The 15,984-nt window shown below is 31.6% G+C and overlaps 1 protein-coding gene across 1 annotated transcript in view; it reads left to right on the top strand.

The window, feature by feature from the left end:
- The window catches only part of LOC122501470 (serine/threonine-protein kinase par-1), a 32,860-nt gene extending 17,203 nt beyond the window's left edge, over nucleotides 1-15,657 (top strand). Inside the window, exon 4 of the mRNA XM_043610953.1 lies at nucleotides 126-15,657. Within this exon, the coding sequence (XP_043466888.1) occupies nucleotides 126-225 (100 nt within the window). The 3' untranslated portion in view covers nucleotides 226-15,657. The remainder of the gene's footprint in view (nucleotides 1-125) is intronic.
- The last annotated feature ends 327 nt before the right edge of the window (nucleotides 15,658-15,984 follow it).

Genomic DNA, 15,984 nt, shown 5'->3' with positions numbered 1-15,984 from the left:
ACAATTTTAGTTAATTAAACTAAAAATTAAGTTTCGTAGCCCAAAACTTGCCGTGTAAGAATCCTCAAACGAATTTTATAAATAAAAAAAAATTTTAATTAAGAAACGTTTTTTTATAATTGCAGATTGGCACTGGCAGATAGGCAGCAATGCGAATCTGCACTGAAGCAGACTGAATATGATGTAGAATTAGCAGCTTCTCTTCTATTGGACCGCGCGAGGTAAAGATTAATTTCCAAACATCAACAAGTAACTCCAAGTACCGAAGTTGATGAAAAACTATTCAAAGCTCTGGTTGTAAGTATTTAAATAACAAATTTAAGTTGTTTTCAAGTGTATTTTATCAGATAAAAATGAAAATTGCGTAGACAATTTCAAAAGAAATTAAAAAAGCCTTTATTAAAATATTATACACAAGCGACCAAAAAGATGAAAAAAATGCTTTTAAAGCTTAGGAACGTTTTAATTTTAGAACAAACAACAGTTTTATTAATCGGAGTAAAATTAAAAAAAACTAACGTAAAGAAACGAGTTCATAAATAAAACATAGTTAGGTAAAGAATTAAAGTATTACTACTTTCACTCTTACTGAAGAATAATAAGAAAGCTCAGAATTATGAAAAATTTCAATTAGTATTTATATTGAAAATTAAAGGCTTGTATTTAAATTAGCTTAATTTTTTAAGCTGAGAGTAAAAAATGATATTTATTAGTTTTTACTCTTGACGAGTATTTTTATTATAAATGACTGAAGTGTATTTAGTAAATGAAAAAATTTGTTGGGATATCCGTTATTTTTCTCTACGACGATGAGTCTCTCTATGAAAACATATTTCTTTTAATTTTATGTTTTTTGGAAGCTTTTGGGATTTTAAAAATTTTGAAGTTTGTTGTTTTACTATTTATTTTTGAATATTTTTTCTGTTTCATTGTTAAATATAGCATTGCATTTAATTTTTAAATTTAAATGACAAGCCATTAACAAAAAGACAAATCTATTTTTTTGCTTTTTATAGAATTTTTTTTATTGTTTCAATAAAAGTTTTGAAAAGAGATTAATTTTATTTCTTGATTTTGAGTAAATTCTTTAAAAGTTTGTTTCAATTTTGATTTTAAAAAAGCATTAAAATGGGTTATGGTCTTTAAAAAAAATTCGTATCAACAGACTAGATCACAGGGTGTTTTTAAAGAGTTTAAGGGGGATGAAAAACCATCTGAAGAATGAATGTAATCAACTGACAGGATATGTGCGCCAGTGATTAAAAATTTTTGACGTCAAAGATTGGGAATCTAATACTGTGATATATGCTATACTAAAGGCACTAGGCGCTTATATCGAGAGACAAATTAGTGCTTTGATCTTTCGTGTGGTAAATGTAATTAAGAAAATGCGTACGTGTACAGTGGCAAACGGTAAATGTGTCTTGAAATCAGATTATTTCCGTGGCATGTAAATAGAACAAAAGTCTAGCATAATATTTAAAAGTAAAAAGAAGGAAGTTAATAATACTCTGTACATTAATTGTGCGCTTCTAAGAGGTGTATAGATAAATCTGTCAAGATAATAAATTAAGTCGTCCAGTGTGTTAGCGATTAAAATATTGTTCATGTTTTCAATTCGCGAGTAAAAAAGGGAGAAAATTTGTTTCTCCTCAAATTTACTTGTCTTTAGTTTAAGTTCTTAAATTCAGGTGAAGATTCTAATTATTAGCAAAAAACATTTTTTTACAAATTAATATTCTGAATTTCAGTAAAAAAAACAGTTCGACGCCTCCTATTGATAACATGTTAACCCATTTATCAATAAAATATAATTTTAACTCAGAGTTCAGTGCTTGTTTCTTTAATACGATTAGAATTGGATGATCAAAATAATGGCTAACTCAAAATTACGTTTAATGTAATTCCTTTCCAAATCTCAAACAAATATTCTTATTCAAGTCGTTCAATATATTAAACAAACGAGAAATAATAACTAAAATTTTAATTTAATTAAAAAAAAGAATTAAAATTATAATTCAATCTAATTGTGATAAATTTCAACTGGAAATTTAGTTTCAATTTCTAATTACAATTTATCAATATAAAAATAATTGAAAAAATGAAAAGAACATTCGATTCTGTTAGTTAAAGTTAAACTTTTGATTCCCGGGGCCCGATACACTTGATTTTGTTCTTTGTCGTGATTGCTGGACACCAATCTTTGCGCCACTGCATCAGCATTTTCTACATTGTGCGTGTCATATTTGTCCTATCCTGATAGCAATGCTATCTCTGCGACATTGTTCCAGCTTCAGATAGTAATGCTGAGTAATGTTTCACCTATCACGGAACTTTATTTGGAATTAATGTTTTCTGGGCTACTCATTTATTTAGACTAATTGTAAGACTTAGTCGCCTTCATTGTCTAAAATATTCCCCACTTTTCATTATTTAAGTAACTAATTCAGACAAAGTTACTCTTAGAACTGTAACAATTTTTTGCTACATACCTCTGATAGCACCTCTCACAAGAGTCACTCCATTTAATTAATTGTACCTTGGTGCTCCAAATATCGATTGAAATCTTTCGATATTAAGAAAAACGCACATCTTAAACCACATAGTCGCGCAAACTGAGCACCATGGTATTCACGAAAACAAAGTCGACAGAAAGCTCTCTTCTTCTCCCCAACCGTAGTTTGAGTATCAACGCCTGAGTTTGTAACTTTCAACCCATGTCTATGATTGTACACAGAGACAACAGTATCAGCAATCAAATTCATCTCTTTTCCCTTCATAAAATAGAAAATGGCACAAGGATGAAATTCTAAATGCCCACTAGTAACCTCCATTCCACATGAAGTTACCCAACGATCTCCAATCACTCTTAAAGGTTTCACATCCGACGAAATTAAAGCACTATGTAGTCCCAACAAACATGGACGGATTAATCGTTCAAAATATTCATCACTAAAATATGCAATTTCCGGACACATCACTAACTTTAATCACTTTCCTAATTGTGTCTTAACTCCAAAAATTTCACCATGTCTGAAAATTACTTGTTGAATCTGATGACTAATAATCTGAAAATAATCATCGGTTTCCAAATATAACTGATACTTGTACATCCATTCACATACACATCTCAGAATCTCAGACAGTTTAATCGCAGGAGACATCTCTTCGAAACATAAAACATTGACTATCTTCCACAACTCCCCAACCATTGGACAGTCAATATGTGGGAAGGAATGGACCAAACCAATTAGCCGAGTGTCTATCTTCAAAAACACTTTATACCAAGTAATTGCGAACGCTCCTAATGCTCGAACTCCAAAACATGTTCTAAGAGCACGATCAAAAATTACACTAACATTTTTGACATCCTCTCCATCTAAATGTAAATATACGAATCGAATATTGGCAATCTTTATAATTGTTATTTCTCTTAAAACCGTAACAATTTTTTGCTACCTGATTACCTGAACTATTCGATAAATTGATTTGATCTTGTCGTGATTACGAGTCACCAATCTTCGCGCCATTGCGTCAGCATTTTCTACATTGTGCGTGTCATATTTGGCCTATCCTGATAGCAATGCTATCTCCGCGACATTGTTCCAGCTTCCTATAGTAATGCTAGGTATTGTTTTACCTAACACGAAACTTTATTTGGAATTAATGTCCTCTGGGCTACTCATTTATTTAGACTAACTATAATACTTAGTCGCTTTCATTATTATGCCTCCATTTGGAGGGTTAACGAATCTCCTTCGAGTTTGAGTAGTATTGTCTCATCTGATTCCATACATTGCCCATGCTTTAAAAATATATAAGTAATTGAAATATTTTATGCATATATCAGATTTCGTTACCCACCAATTGTCGTAAATTAGTTCGTAATTGCAATAAGGTCGACTATCGCCTGTGTACATCCTGAAACCAGTGTCAAAAGCAAACTTGTTCTTCTTGTATGGTTTTAAAAACTGTCTCTCAAAATCTCTATACGTCATGTTTTGGCAAGTCATTAAATGCGGTGCATCATGTTTAATCGCAACTCCATTTTCAAGTCCAAGGTCGTATGAATGTCCGTCAATGCCGGTTACTGATATTTTAGAACGAGCCGCTAGAACGGAGTGTACCCAAACAAGGTACAGTACGCAAGAGCCCCTCTAGCAATCATATATTGTCGATTTTTTAACAGCCATCCGTACACGCATAATGCTACGGCTCCGGCGAGGGTGTAAGTCAATGACTTTACTCCAAATAAAAAAACCCCCGCTCCAACTAATAAAAAAATTTTTGATGTATGAAGACTCAAAAAACCGACAACAGCAACGATCATCCACATCTTTGTCTTCCAGTCATCCGTCCATTTGCTCGGATCGATTGAAAAACCATGATAGCAATGCTATCTCCGCGACATTGTTCCAGCTTCCTATAGTAATGCTAGGTATTGTTTTACCTAACACGAAACTTTATTTGGAATTAATGTCCTATGGGCTACTCATTTATTTAGACTAATTGTAAAACTTAGTCGCCTTCATTATTAAAAATATCTCCTACTCTTCCTCATTTGAAGAAGCTCCAGACTGTAAGCTCGCAATACGTAAGGGGGAGTACCCGATCCTCCCACACATCAGACTAGTGGTTTTTAATTCATAAATGCCATCGGGTTCAGACGCTGGAGTCGTGGTCCCAGAAAATAACCCAACAAGTCTTCGTTTAGCTTCTCATTTGCAGGAAAAGCTGTGACTGGTAGTGGATTGTAGTTGTCGTATAACTGTCGTTATGTGCGATCTAGTGTCGTATACATAACTAACGGGCTGATGTTGACTTCGTCGGCGTTGTACATCGCAGCAGTTATCCGCCCAAAACTTTCAAACGCGACAGCTGGAATGTCAACAGCCGGTTGCAGAGCTGGTTGCGGAATGATAGCATCACAAAAGTTCGGCTTCACAATCGAACCGTCGTGTCCAATATACTCGGCTATTGGTAATGGAATGGTCAAATCCGGTGGTCAAGACACGTAATCGGGTCGTCTTGTTCGGTGAATCGCGGTTCATCATTTTCTTCGCGAACCTTGTGAATGATGACAGTCTGTAAGGCAATATTACAGTCATGGATAAACGCAGAACGGGACAAAGTCGATGCAAATTTGTTGTCTATACTCCCATGTTCATCATAGATGGAACTGACTAGAGGCGAGAGCTGTGACATTTCAAGATTCCGTTCATAAAATGCATTTTCAGGAACTGATCCCATGTAAGGGCCACGACTATAGAGGGAAGTATCCAGCGCAAGTGTCTCACGCTTGGATCAAAACCTTGACAGGTCATCCTCTGTCATGTCTTGTACCTTGGTGCTCCAAATATCTATGGAAATCTTTCGATATTAACCTCGATGTAATTGTTATCATAGAAATTTTTTTCACAACTAAAATATATTAAAATATATATATTCACAACTAAAAATATTTTTTCACAACTACCGTCTTGACACCATTTGCTTTTTTCAAAAAATCTCCTTCCTCCACACGAATACTATACATTTTACTTCGTAGGCCAACAAATTCTGTTATTATTCGTCCATTACACTCATCTTTCATGAGTCCTAAGACTTTTTTGTTAGCTTGCAGAATTTCATATATACTATTAGCAGGATAATCAGATGTATCAAATTTACAAATATCTGCTTTCACTTCAGAGTAGATATCTGTACATTTAATTTTATAAATAAGGCTGTCGGTATCAGTGTAGAGTGATTTACCATTTTTACCATACTTGATTCTCATATACTTATAATGAAAATCATACATCATGTTTTAGATATATCTAAAACGCTAAGTCCAATATAGATGTGTTTATTCATAAGCACTTCACTTTTGTTAAGCTCCACAGCAACCAAGTTTTTTTTGAAAATAGCTCGTGTGTGAAAGTTTGGTTTTGAAATAAGAGCCTCTGCTCCATACCTACCCTCCCATTTTGTTACAAGTCTAACATCGACACGTTTTCGTACATTCTCCATTGTCTTACCATAATTGCATTGTTTATAAGTTTGGAAAAGATTTTTTTCAAATTCATTTTTTGCATTTGTTCGCATGTCGGTATTAAAATCAATATAACGCTTCAACCATGTAGATTGTTTAAATTTTAAAACTTCGTGAATTTGAGTGGGTTTAAGACCACTCTTTATTGCTTGTTGAAGCGCACGATAATGGAAAATATACTTTTGTTTTGGTAGGAGCGTAGTGAGCAATTTCTCTTGTTTTGATCTAGGTGGCTTTGAGTGTTCTGGACAAAATGGTAAGTCACTATGACTTTCATGTAGATCATGTGGATACTCTAAATCAACTTCTAATATATAACCAAAATCTGAATCATTATTGATATTAAAGTTAAAAGACTTATCTACATCTTTTACCCACTCAAAATCACCATAGGGAAGTGCTTGAATCATAGCCCAACCATAAAGGTTATTAGCATCCAAATATACAATGTAAGATGGATCTTCATTTTCATTATAATTTTTCATGTACGGATTATTGGCATGAGCATATCTGTTTGAACATTGACTAATCCCCCCTCTAATATTAGCATCCAAATATAAAATGTAAGATGGATCTTCACTTTCATTATAATTTTTCATGTACGGGTTATTGGCATGAGCATATCTGTTTGAACATTGACTAATCCCCCCTCTAATATTAGCATCCAAATATACAATGTAAGACGGATTTTCATTTTCATTATAATTTTTCATGTACGGATTATTGGTATGAGCATATCTGTTTGAACATTGACTAATCCCCCCTCTAATATTTTCAAAAAGTCTTCTTCCTCCACACGAATACTATACATTTTACTTCGTAAGCCAACAACTTCTGTTATTATTTGTCCCTTACACTCATCTTTCATGAGTCCTAAGACTTTTTTGTTAGCTTACGGAATTTCATATATACTATTAACAGGATAATCAGATGTATCAAATTTACAAATATCTGCTTCACATCAGAGTAGATATCTGTACATTTAATTTTATAAATAAGGCTGTCGGTATCAGTGTAGAGTAATTTACTATTTTTACCATACTTGATTCTCATATACTTATAATGAAAATCATACATCATGTTTTAGATATATCCAAAACGCTAAGTCCAATATAGATGTGTTTATTCATAAGCACTTTAGTTTTGTTATGCTCCACAGCAACCAAGTTTTTTTTGAAAATAGCTCGTGTGTGAAAGTTTGGTTTTGAATTAAGAGCCTCTGCTCCATACCTACCCTCCCATTTTGTTACAAGTCTAACATCAACACGTTTTTGTACATTCTCCATTGTACATTCTCTTGTTTTGATCTAGGTGGCTTTGAGTGTTTTGGACAAAATGGTAAGTCACTATGACTTTCATGTAGATCATGTGGATACTCTAAATCAACTTCTAATATATAACCAAAATCTGAATCATTAGTGATATTAAAGTTAAAAGACTTATCTACATCTTTTACCCACTCAAAATCACCATAGGGAAGTGCTTGAATTATAGCCCAACCATAAAGGTTATTAGCATCCAAATATACAATGTAAGATGGATCTTCATTTTCATTATAATTTTTCATGTACGGATTTTTAGCATGAGCATATCTGTTTGAACATTGACTAATCCCCCCTCTAATATTTTCAAAAAATCTTCTTCCTCCACACGAATACTATACATTCTACTTCGTAAGATGACAAATTCTGTTATTATTCGTCCATAACACTCATCTTTCATGAGTCCTAAGACTTTTTTGTTAGTTTGCGGAATTTCATATATACTATAAGCAGGATAATCAGATGTATCAGATTTACAAATATCTGCTTTCACATCAGTATAGATATCTGTACATTCAATTTTATAAATAAGGCTGTCGGTATCAGTGTAGAGTAATTTACTATTTTTACCATACTTGATTCTCATATACTTATAATGAAAATCATACATCATGTTTTAGATATATCCAAAACGCTAAGTCCAATATAGATGTGTTTATTCATAAGCACTTCAGTTTTGTTAAGCTCCACAGCAACCAACTTTTTTTTGAAAATAGCTCGTGTGTAAAAGTTTGGTTTTGAAATAAGAGCCTCTGCTCCATACCTACCCTCCTATTTTGTTACAAGTCTAACATCAACACGTTTTCGTACATTCTCCATTGTCTTACCATAATTGCATTGTTTATAAGTTTGAAAAGATTTTTTGCATTTGTTCGCATGTTGGTATTAAAATCAATATAACGCTTCAACTATGTAGATTGTTTAAATTTTAAAACTTCGTGAATTCGAGTGAGTTTAAGACCACTCTTTATTGCTTGTTAAAGCGCACGATAATGGAAAATATACTTTTGTTTTGGTAGGAGCGTAGTGAGCAATTTCTCTTGTTTTGATCTAGGTGGCTTTGAGTGTTCTGGACAAAATGGTAAGTCACTATGACTTTCATGTAGATCATGTGGATACTCTAAATCAACTTCTAATATATAACCAAAATCTGAATCATTATTGATATTAAAGTTAAAAGACTTATCTACATCTTTTACCCACTCAAAATCACCATAGGGAAGTGCTTGAATCATAGCCCAACCATAAAGGTTATTAGCATCCAAATATACAATGTAAGATAGATCTTCATTTTCATTATAATTTTTCATGTACGGATTATTGGCATGAGCATATCTGTTTAAACATTGACTAATCCCCCCTCTAATATTAGCATCCAAATATACAATGTAAGATAGATCTTCATTTTCATTATAATTTTTCATGTACGGATTATTAGCATGAGCATATCTGTTTAAAGATTGACTAATCCCCCCTCTAATACCACTTTTAACAAACATAACCATATCAATATCTGTTAGAAGTTCCAACTCTACAACTGTATATTTTAACATGGCATCCCAACTAAGTCCAGGTGTTGTATAATAATAAGCTGGATCTAAACCATATGCATCATGGCATTGGTCTCTGAAATTCTCAAAAACATCTGTGTGTAGTAAAATATCAGTTTTCATATACAAATATACATACTCGTAGGGATATTGCCAATTAAAAGTACATTAAACCTTTTGTGCATGATGATAATCTTAACCGTTTACATGAGAATCATGTAGGGTACTGTAAAATTGTTCTTTTGCAGGTAGTTGTGTCTCGTTTAATTTCGATCTATTGTCCAAGTACTCATACGGAAACATTCCTTTGCGTGTTAATAACTGAATCTTATTAACATCATAAGACTCAAATTCGGAATGTACTATTGAATAATTTGATAAATATGATGCCAATTTGTCTAAAAATGATGCTATGAATCAAAGAATTTTAATTTTATACCATTTTCTGGGAATTGTTTTGTGAAGCTAATATATTTTTCTTTAGTAATAGGAAGGAGATCAATTTTTCCTTCAAACTCATTCGCAATGGCTTCTATTATGAAGCCATAAAACCACTCAAATTATGAAAAACAACAGGAATAGTATTCAATTCCTGATAGTTAAGATTACAATATTGATGAGCTACACCTCTATATTTACCAGTTAGGTGACAATGGTCCCTAACCTTAGTCTCTCTCTGACTAATCAATTTTTTACAAATGTGACATTTATTAATTTTTTGAAAAAGATACTCTTGCTTAGCACTTAAAACTTCCATCGGAATGATAGTTTTAAATATAGGCTCAAGTCTCTGAGCAACTTGTTTCAATTCATGAGCAAACCATTTTGATGCATCTTCTTCATCAATGGGGGATGCTTTGTATACAGATTTTATATTATTACATCTTTGTTCATTGAATTTTAAATAATATCCAATGCTTAAAAGTTTATGATTTTGAATAATTTCTGTATTACCTCCCACAGATGAAGAATCTGTTTTATATACTTCTTATGTTCCTGTTGAGATAACTGAGAGCTTACAAGTCGTGATAAATTTTTAATCCAAACATAGTGATATTTAGTTTGCGCTTTATCCACCTCATGAATATTATAATTATCTTGCATTAACAAAAGATTAACATGAGTTTCTTTTTTATTTAAAGTCTGATGTAATGGAACTACGTTAAATTTATCATCCTTCATCTTTTATAATTATTTTGTTGTTTTCCCTAAATAGCAAAAGGTGGATGTTTATACCTATAATGACAAATTAGAATATTAACTGTGGTTTGACTAAACTTTCTGTTTGGAAATAAATTTTCTGTATAGCAGAGGACAATTTTTATGTCGGTATAGTAGACATAGTACAAAAATTGTTAACAATGTTAACCAATTTGTCCATCTTTCTCTTACCTTGTTGCTTCGGCCTGTATAAGTAAAAGTCTTAGCTCATCGTATTTAATATTTTTACCTTTTGTATTTTATTTTCTCCGTGACATTGTTCCACCTTCCGATAGTGATGCTTAGTACTGTTTCACCTATCACGAAACTTCATTTGGAATTAATGTCCTGTGGGTTACTGACTTGTATAGACTAATTGTAAAACTTAGTCGCCTTCATTATTAAAAATATTCACCACTCTTCATGATTTGAGTAACTAATTCAGACTAAGTTTCTCTTAAAACCGTAACAATTTTTTGCTACATACCTCTGATAGCACCTCTCACAAGAGTCACTCCATTTAATTAATTGTACCTTGGTGCTCCAAATATCGATTGAAATCTTTCGATATTAAGAAAAACGCACATCTTAAACCACATAGTCGCGCAAACTGAGCACCATGGTATTCACGAAAACAAAGTCGACAGAAAGCTCTCTTCTTCTCCCCAACCGTAGTTTGAGTATCAACGCCTGAGTTTGTAACTTTCAACCCATGTCTATGATTGTACACAGAGACAACAGTATCAGCAATCAAATTCATCTCTTTTCCCTTCATAAAATAGAAAATGGCACAAGGATGAAATTCTAAATGCCCACTAGTAACCTCCATTCCACATGAAGTTACCCAACGATCTCCAATCACTCTTAAAGGTTTCACATCCGACGAAATTAAAGCACTATGCAGTCCCAACAAACATGGACGGATAAATCGTTCAAAATATTCATCACTAAAATATGCAATTTCCGGACACATCACTAACTTTAATCACTTTCCTAATTGTGTATTAACTCCAAAAATTTCACCATGTCTGAAAATTACTTGTTGAATCTGATGACTAATAATCTGAAAATAATCATCGGTTTCCAAATATAACTGATACTTGTACATCCATTCACATACACATCTCAGAATCTCAGACAGTTTAATCGCAGGAGACATCTCTTCGAAACATAAAACATTGACTATCTTCCACAACTCCCCAACCATTGGACAGTCAATATGTGGGAAGGAATGGACCAAACCAATTAGCCGAGTGTCTATCTTTAAAAACACTTTATACCAAGTAATTGCGAACGCTCCTAATGCTCGAACTCCAAAACATGTTCTAAGAGCACGATCAAAAATTACACTAACATTTTTGACATCCTCTTCATCTAAATGTAAATATACATAACAACGTAGTGAGTTTAAAAAAGAAGAACATCCAAACTGAACAACTCTAATCAAATCATTCGAACTCAAAGTTCCCTAAGCAAAAAAAAAGACTTAGTCGCCTTGATTATCAAAAATATTTCTCACTCTTCATCTGATCTTAACGACAACTTTTTACAAATGTTAAGCGTCGTTCATCACTAAATTGAATGTTGTATATATTTGTTTCTCGAAAATTATTCCTTCTAGGTTATCTAGTAATTTTAGCGAAAACCTTTTTATGAGTTAATTGCGATTCTATATACTAACGTGCGATATTAAATTTTTATTCATCGCTACATTGAATATCATCATAGATGTCATAATCTTCAGAAGTTTTTACAATAGTGATGGACATGTTGAATTGAATCGAATAATGGCAATCTTTATAATTGTTATTTCTCTTAAAACCGTAACAATTTTTTGCTACCTGATTACCTGAACTATTCGATAAATTGACTTGATCTTATCGTGATTACGAGTCACCAATCTTCGCGCCATTGCGTCAGCATTTTCTACATTGTGCGCGTTATATTTGGCCTATCCTGATAGCAATGCTATCTCCGCGACATTGTTTCAGCTTCCTATAGTAATGCAAGGTATTGTTTTACCTAACACGAAACTTTATTTGGAATTAATGTCCTCTGGGCTACTCATTTATTTAGACTAACTGTAATACTTAGTCGCCTTCATTATTATCCCAGTAATAAGGGGTGAATTAAAGTGGATTGGTACTTTTATGCCCTTAAATTCCAAACCAATTCCGTTTTTGTCCGCAATCTTAATGAATTCCTTTTCTATTGTTAAATTGATAATTTCTATCCAATTCAATTCTCTGTAATCACGTGACCAGAGTCTGAATTCACTTTAATGCCGTTTAAGGGAATCATTTGTTGTGGAGTTAATGCCTTTGAATTAACATTGAATTCTTTAAAGGGCATTAAAGGGGTTTCAAAATCTGGTCACGTGGTTATACACGGAAAAGTTTTTGGGCGAGCAGACGTCTCTCACTCGCCTCCCACAGAAAAGGTTTTCTGCTTTCTCTCTAAAGAGAGCTCTGATGCCCCACAAGAGAGCTCTGACGCCCCACAGTAGGAAAGCAGCAGTCTCTGTGGGTGAAATGAGCTACCAAAATGGGGCTGTCACTTTACCATAGGTACTGGTCACTCAGCGCCACCACAACAGGTACAGCGACTCGCCCAAGAACTTTTCCGTGTAGAGAATTGAATTGGATAGAAATTATCAATTTAACAATAGAAAAGGAATTCATTAAGATTGCGGACAAAAACGGAATTGGTTTGGAATTTAAGAGCATAAAAATGCCAATCCACTTTAATTCACCCCTTATTACTGGGATGCCTCCATTTAGAGGGTTAACGAATCTCCTTCGAGTTTGAGTAGTATTGTCTCATCTGATTCCATACATTGCCCATGCTTTAAAAATAAATAAGTAATTGAAATGTTTTATGTTTTTATCAGTTGATTCAATAAAAAAATTAATTTTTGTCGTCGCCATTCTGTGCGCATGATTAGAAAATCTTATCATTGAATAATGAAAAAACAGAAGTATTTAAAAAAGTTACTTATGTCAAATTGATGACTCTCAAGAATATATGATTGAAAATAAAGTAAAAAAAATAATTTAAAATAAATATTCAATAAATTAAATTTACCGATTACTTACATAGTAAAAATTGACAACAAATAATAGAAGGTTGAACGTAATTTTGAGTTAGCTATAAATATTATTTTAAATACTGAATTGGAATCATTAAGAAAACACCGAAGTAGCTTTATGTTGCATTGAGCTAGGAGTTGAAATAAATTGACACTTGATTTAGCATCTTATCATCGAGAGGCGTCGAGTTATTTAAATTTAAAAACTTTTCTTTTTTTTCAAAAGTAGCTAATAGTTGGTTTCTTTATTGTACCTTGATTTTCTTATTTATTTTGTTATTTTTATTTATTTTTTTAACTGTATTATTTTTAAAAATTAGAAGAAAAATGTATACATGAGACTGATAGCTCGTGTCTTCCGTTGTTTAGAAAACAGCGCAACAATAACATTATTTTAAAAGTCAAATGTGCCAAAGGGCTTCTTGACTTTTTATAACAATTATTTCCTGCTTTGATGATCAATTATATTAATTTTATACTGTATTGTTTGAAATAAAATTCATCGTCCAAAGAAAATCAAGGGATAAAGTGAAATTTATAAATATTTTTCTTGCTTGGTAAGACAATGGTTATGTTAATTTCTTTGTTTTAAAGAATTCGATCATTTTTAGGTATTTTGAAATTTTTACAGTTTCAATGACAATATTTCTAGTTATGAAAATAGTTTTCTTTAAATATAGTCTCGAGGACTATAATAAAAATCGACATACAGTTTGTAAACATGATTTTAGGAATAAGGGAAAAACTAGCCAAAATATTTAAATAAAAATAATGTTAAATATATTAAATAATAATAATTAGAAATAATGACAAATATTGTTAATATGTGTTTATTTGTCTTTAAAAAAGTGTAAAGTAAAATAAATGAAGTTAGTAAAATTCTAAAGAAAAATGGTCGGAAATGCATAAATGGCTATAATTTTCTTATTCCTGATCGTGACGTTTAGTTGATAATATCGGCGTATGTTTTTATATGATTTTATTTGGAAAAAAGTTAAACATTCATTAAAGTTTGGTAGATAAAGAAGTTGATTAATTTTAGATAAAAAAAAATGATCAAAATTTGTTATGAAAGGGATTTTCATTTGATGTAAATTTCGAATTTAAGTTATTGAATATTTTACCTACGATCTTGAATTTATAATATAGTGAATTTTCGTTAGTTGATCGATTTGCATCAAATTCTGATAATGTGCATACATTCCTGCTCTCAACAATGAGGGAGTAAAAAAGAAAGGCTTCGAGTAGCAATAGTTCCCTTTACATTTCGACCTTTCCCACAATCGTACAACATCTATGATCTTCTTTCATTATTTAACCTTCGATAATAGAAAAATACCGTATAAAATAAAATGTCAGATTTACAAGATAAATTTTCTTTAATTTTATAAAGAAAAATTATTCACTGCATTAAAAAAGAAATATCGAAAATTATTATTTTTCCCTTTTACACTCATTCTTATCTCTCATTGATTTGGATTAAAATAAAAAATGAAAGTAATTTTTACATTAAAATAAATATTTAAATGATTAAAAAATAATTTTTTCCACGTTAAGTACTTTTAGTAATTAAAAAACAGATTATTAATTTTTATTGTAAGGAACTATTATCAGAATTTGAGAAAGTAAATCAATTTTGTAAGCCTCTGTCACATATCTGAGAAAGGATTCCCTCGTCGATTGTAGGTATTTTAAAATTTTTAAATTAAACTTTCTATACAGTGAGTAATTTGTTTGGAGTCTAATACACACGTTTCCATGGTAACGTGTGCATAAGACAAGGATAGGAATGTTGACTTATCCAACTGCTGCACATGCGCAAAAATAGAGTGATCTGATTGGTCCAAAAATGGCGGGCTTATTTGAATTTACTTATTTTTAAAAACTGTTTAAATAATTATTTATATTCTAAATATAAATAATCTTTTCATTATATTAATTTAAGAATATAATTTCATTAATTGAGATTGTAAATAAATCATTTTAAATAAGCAATAATTTTGAGCAATCGAATTACGCTTGTGTTGCACAGTGGAACATTCGCATTCTAACTACTCGTGTATGTGAAAAACGTTTAATTTCTCAATACACTTTTTATTCCTCTGCTCGTCGCGGAGGTAATCAGTTTATATTATTACTAATGGAAATGGGTTATTGAACGATTTCTTCATGTATTTCTCAATACGGCATTAATTTATACAAATGTAAAGGGAATCCCTCAATGGTATGCTGCTGCACTTTTGTGTTATTGTTTTTGATGATGTGTGACGGAAGTGTTAATTCATCGCATATAGAATATTCAAATTATTTTTGTTAAATTTAATCGAGCCTTAACCAAACAAAATTTGATTTTACTGTCTTGTCGAATCGCGTAAAAATGTTGAGTTAAAAAAGTGTACATTTACTTGCGTATGAATGTTGTAATAAAAGTAATGCAAATATATATATATATATATATATCAATATACTCGTTACATTTAATGGTTTACTTACTGACTTTCAATCCTTTCTCGTAAATTAAAGCAGGAAACTTGAAATGATATTTCGCGGTAGTAAAAAAATCAATTCTTATATAAAAATAAAAAAATACATTATTTTCAAAAATATGGTGTTTAATATATTAAAATTATAATTTAGAATTGAGTTTTGATAATTTGAAATATAATTTTTAAAATTAGAAATTATATACAATTGAGCTCCCGCGTCCAATAACTCGATCTGCGCTTGAACTGAGAAATTCAAGCCAGTCAAGCCGTCAGAAAATGGAAAAAAATAAAAGTCAGAATTTTT

Source organism: Leptopilina heterotoma, unplaced genomic scaffold (genome assembly GCF_015476425.1).
Source record: "Leptopilina heterotoma isolate Lh14 unplaced genomic scaffold, ASM1547642v1 Lhet_21, whole genome shotgun sequence".
NCBI lineage: Eukaryota > Metazoa > Arthropoda > Insecta > Hymenoptera > Figitidae > Leptopilina > Leptopilina heterotoma.
Note: the sequence above shows the minus strand (reverse complement) of the source record. Positions and strands in the feature narration are given on the sequence as shown.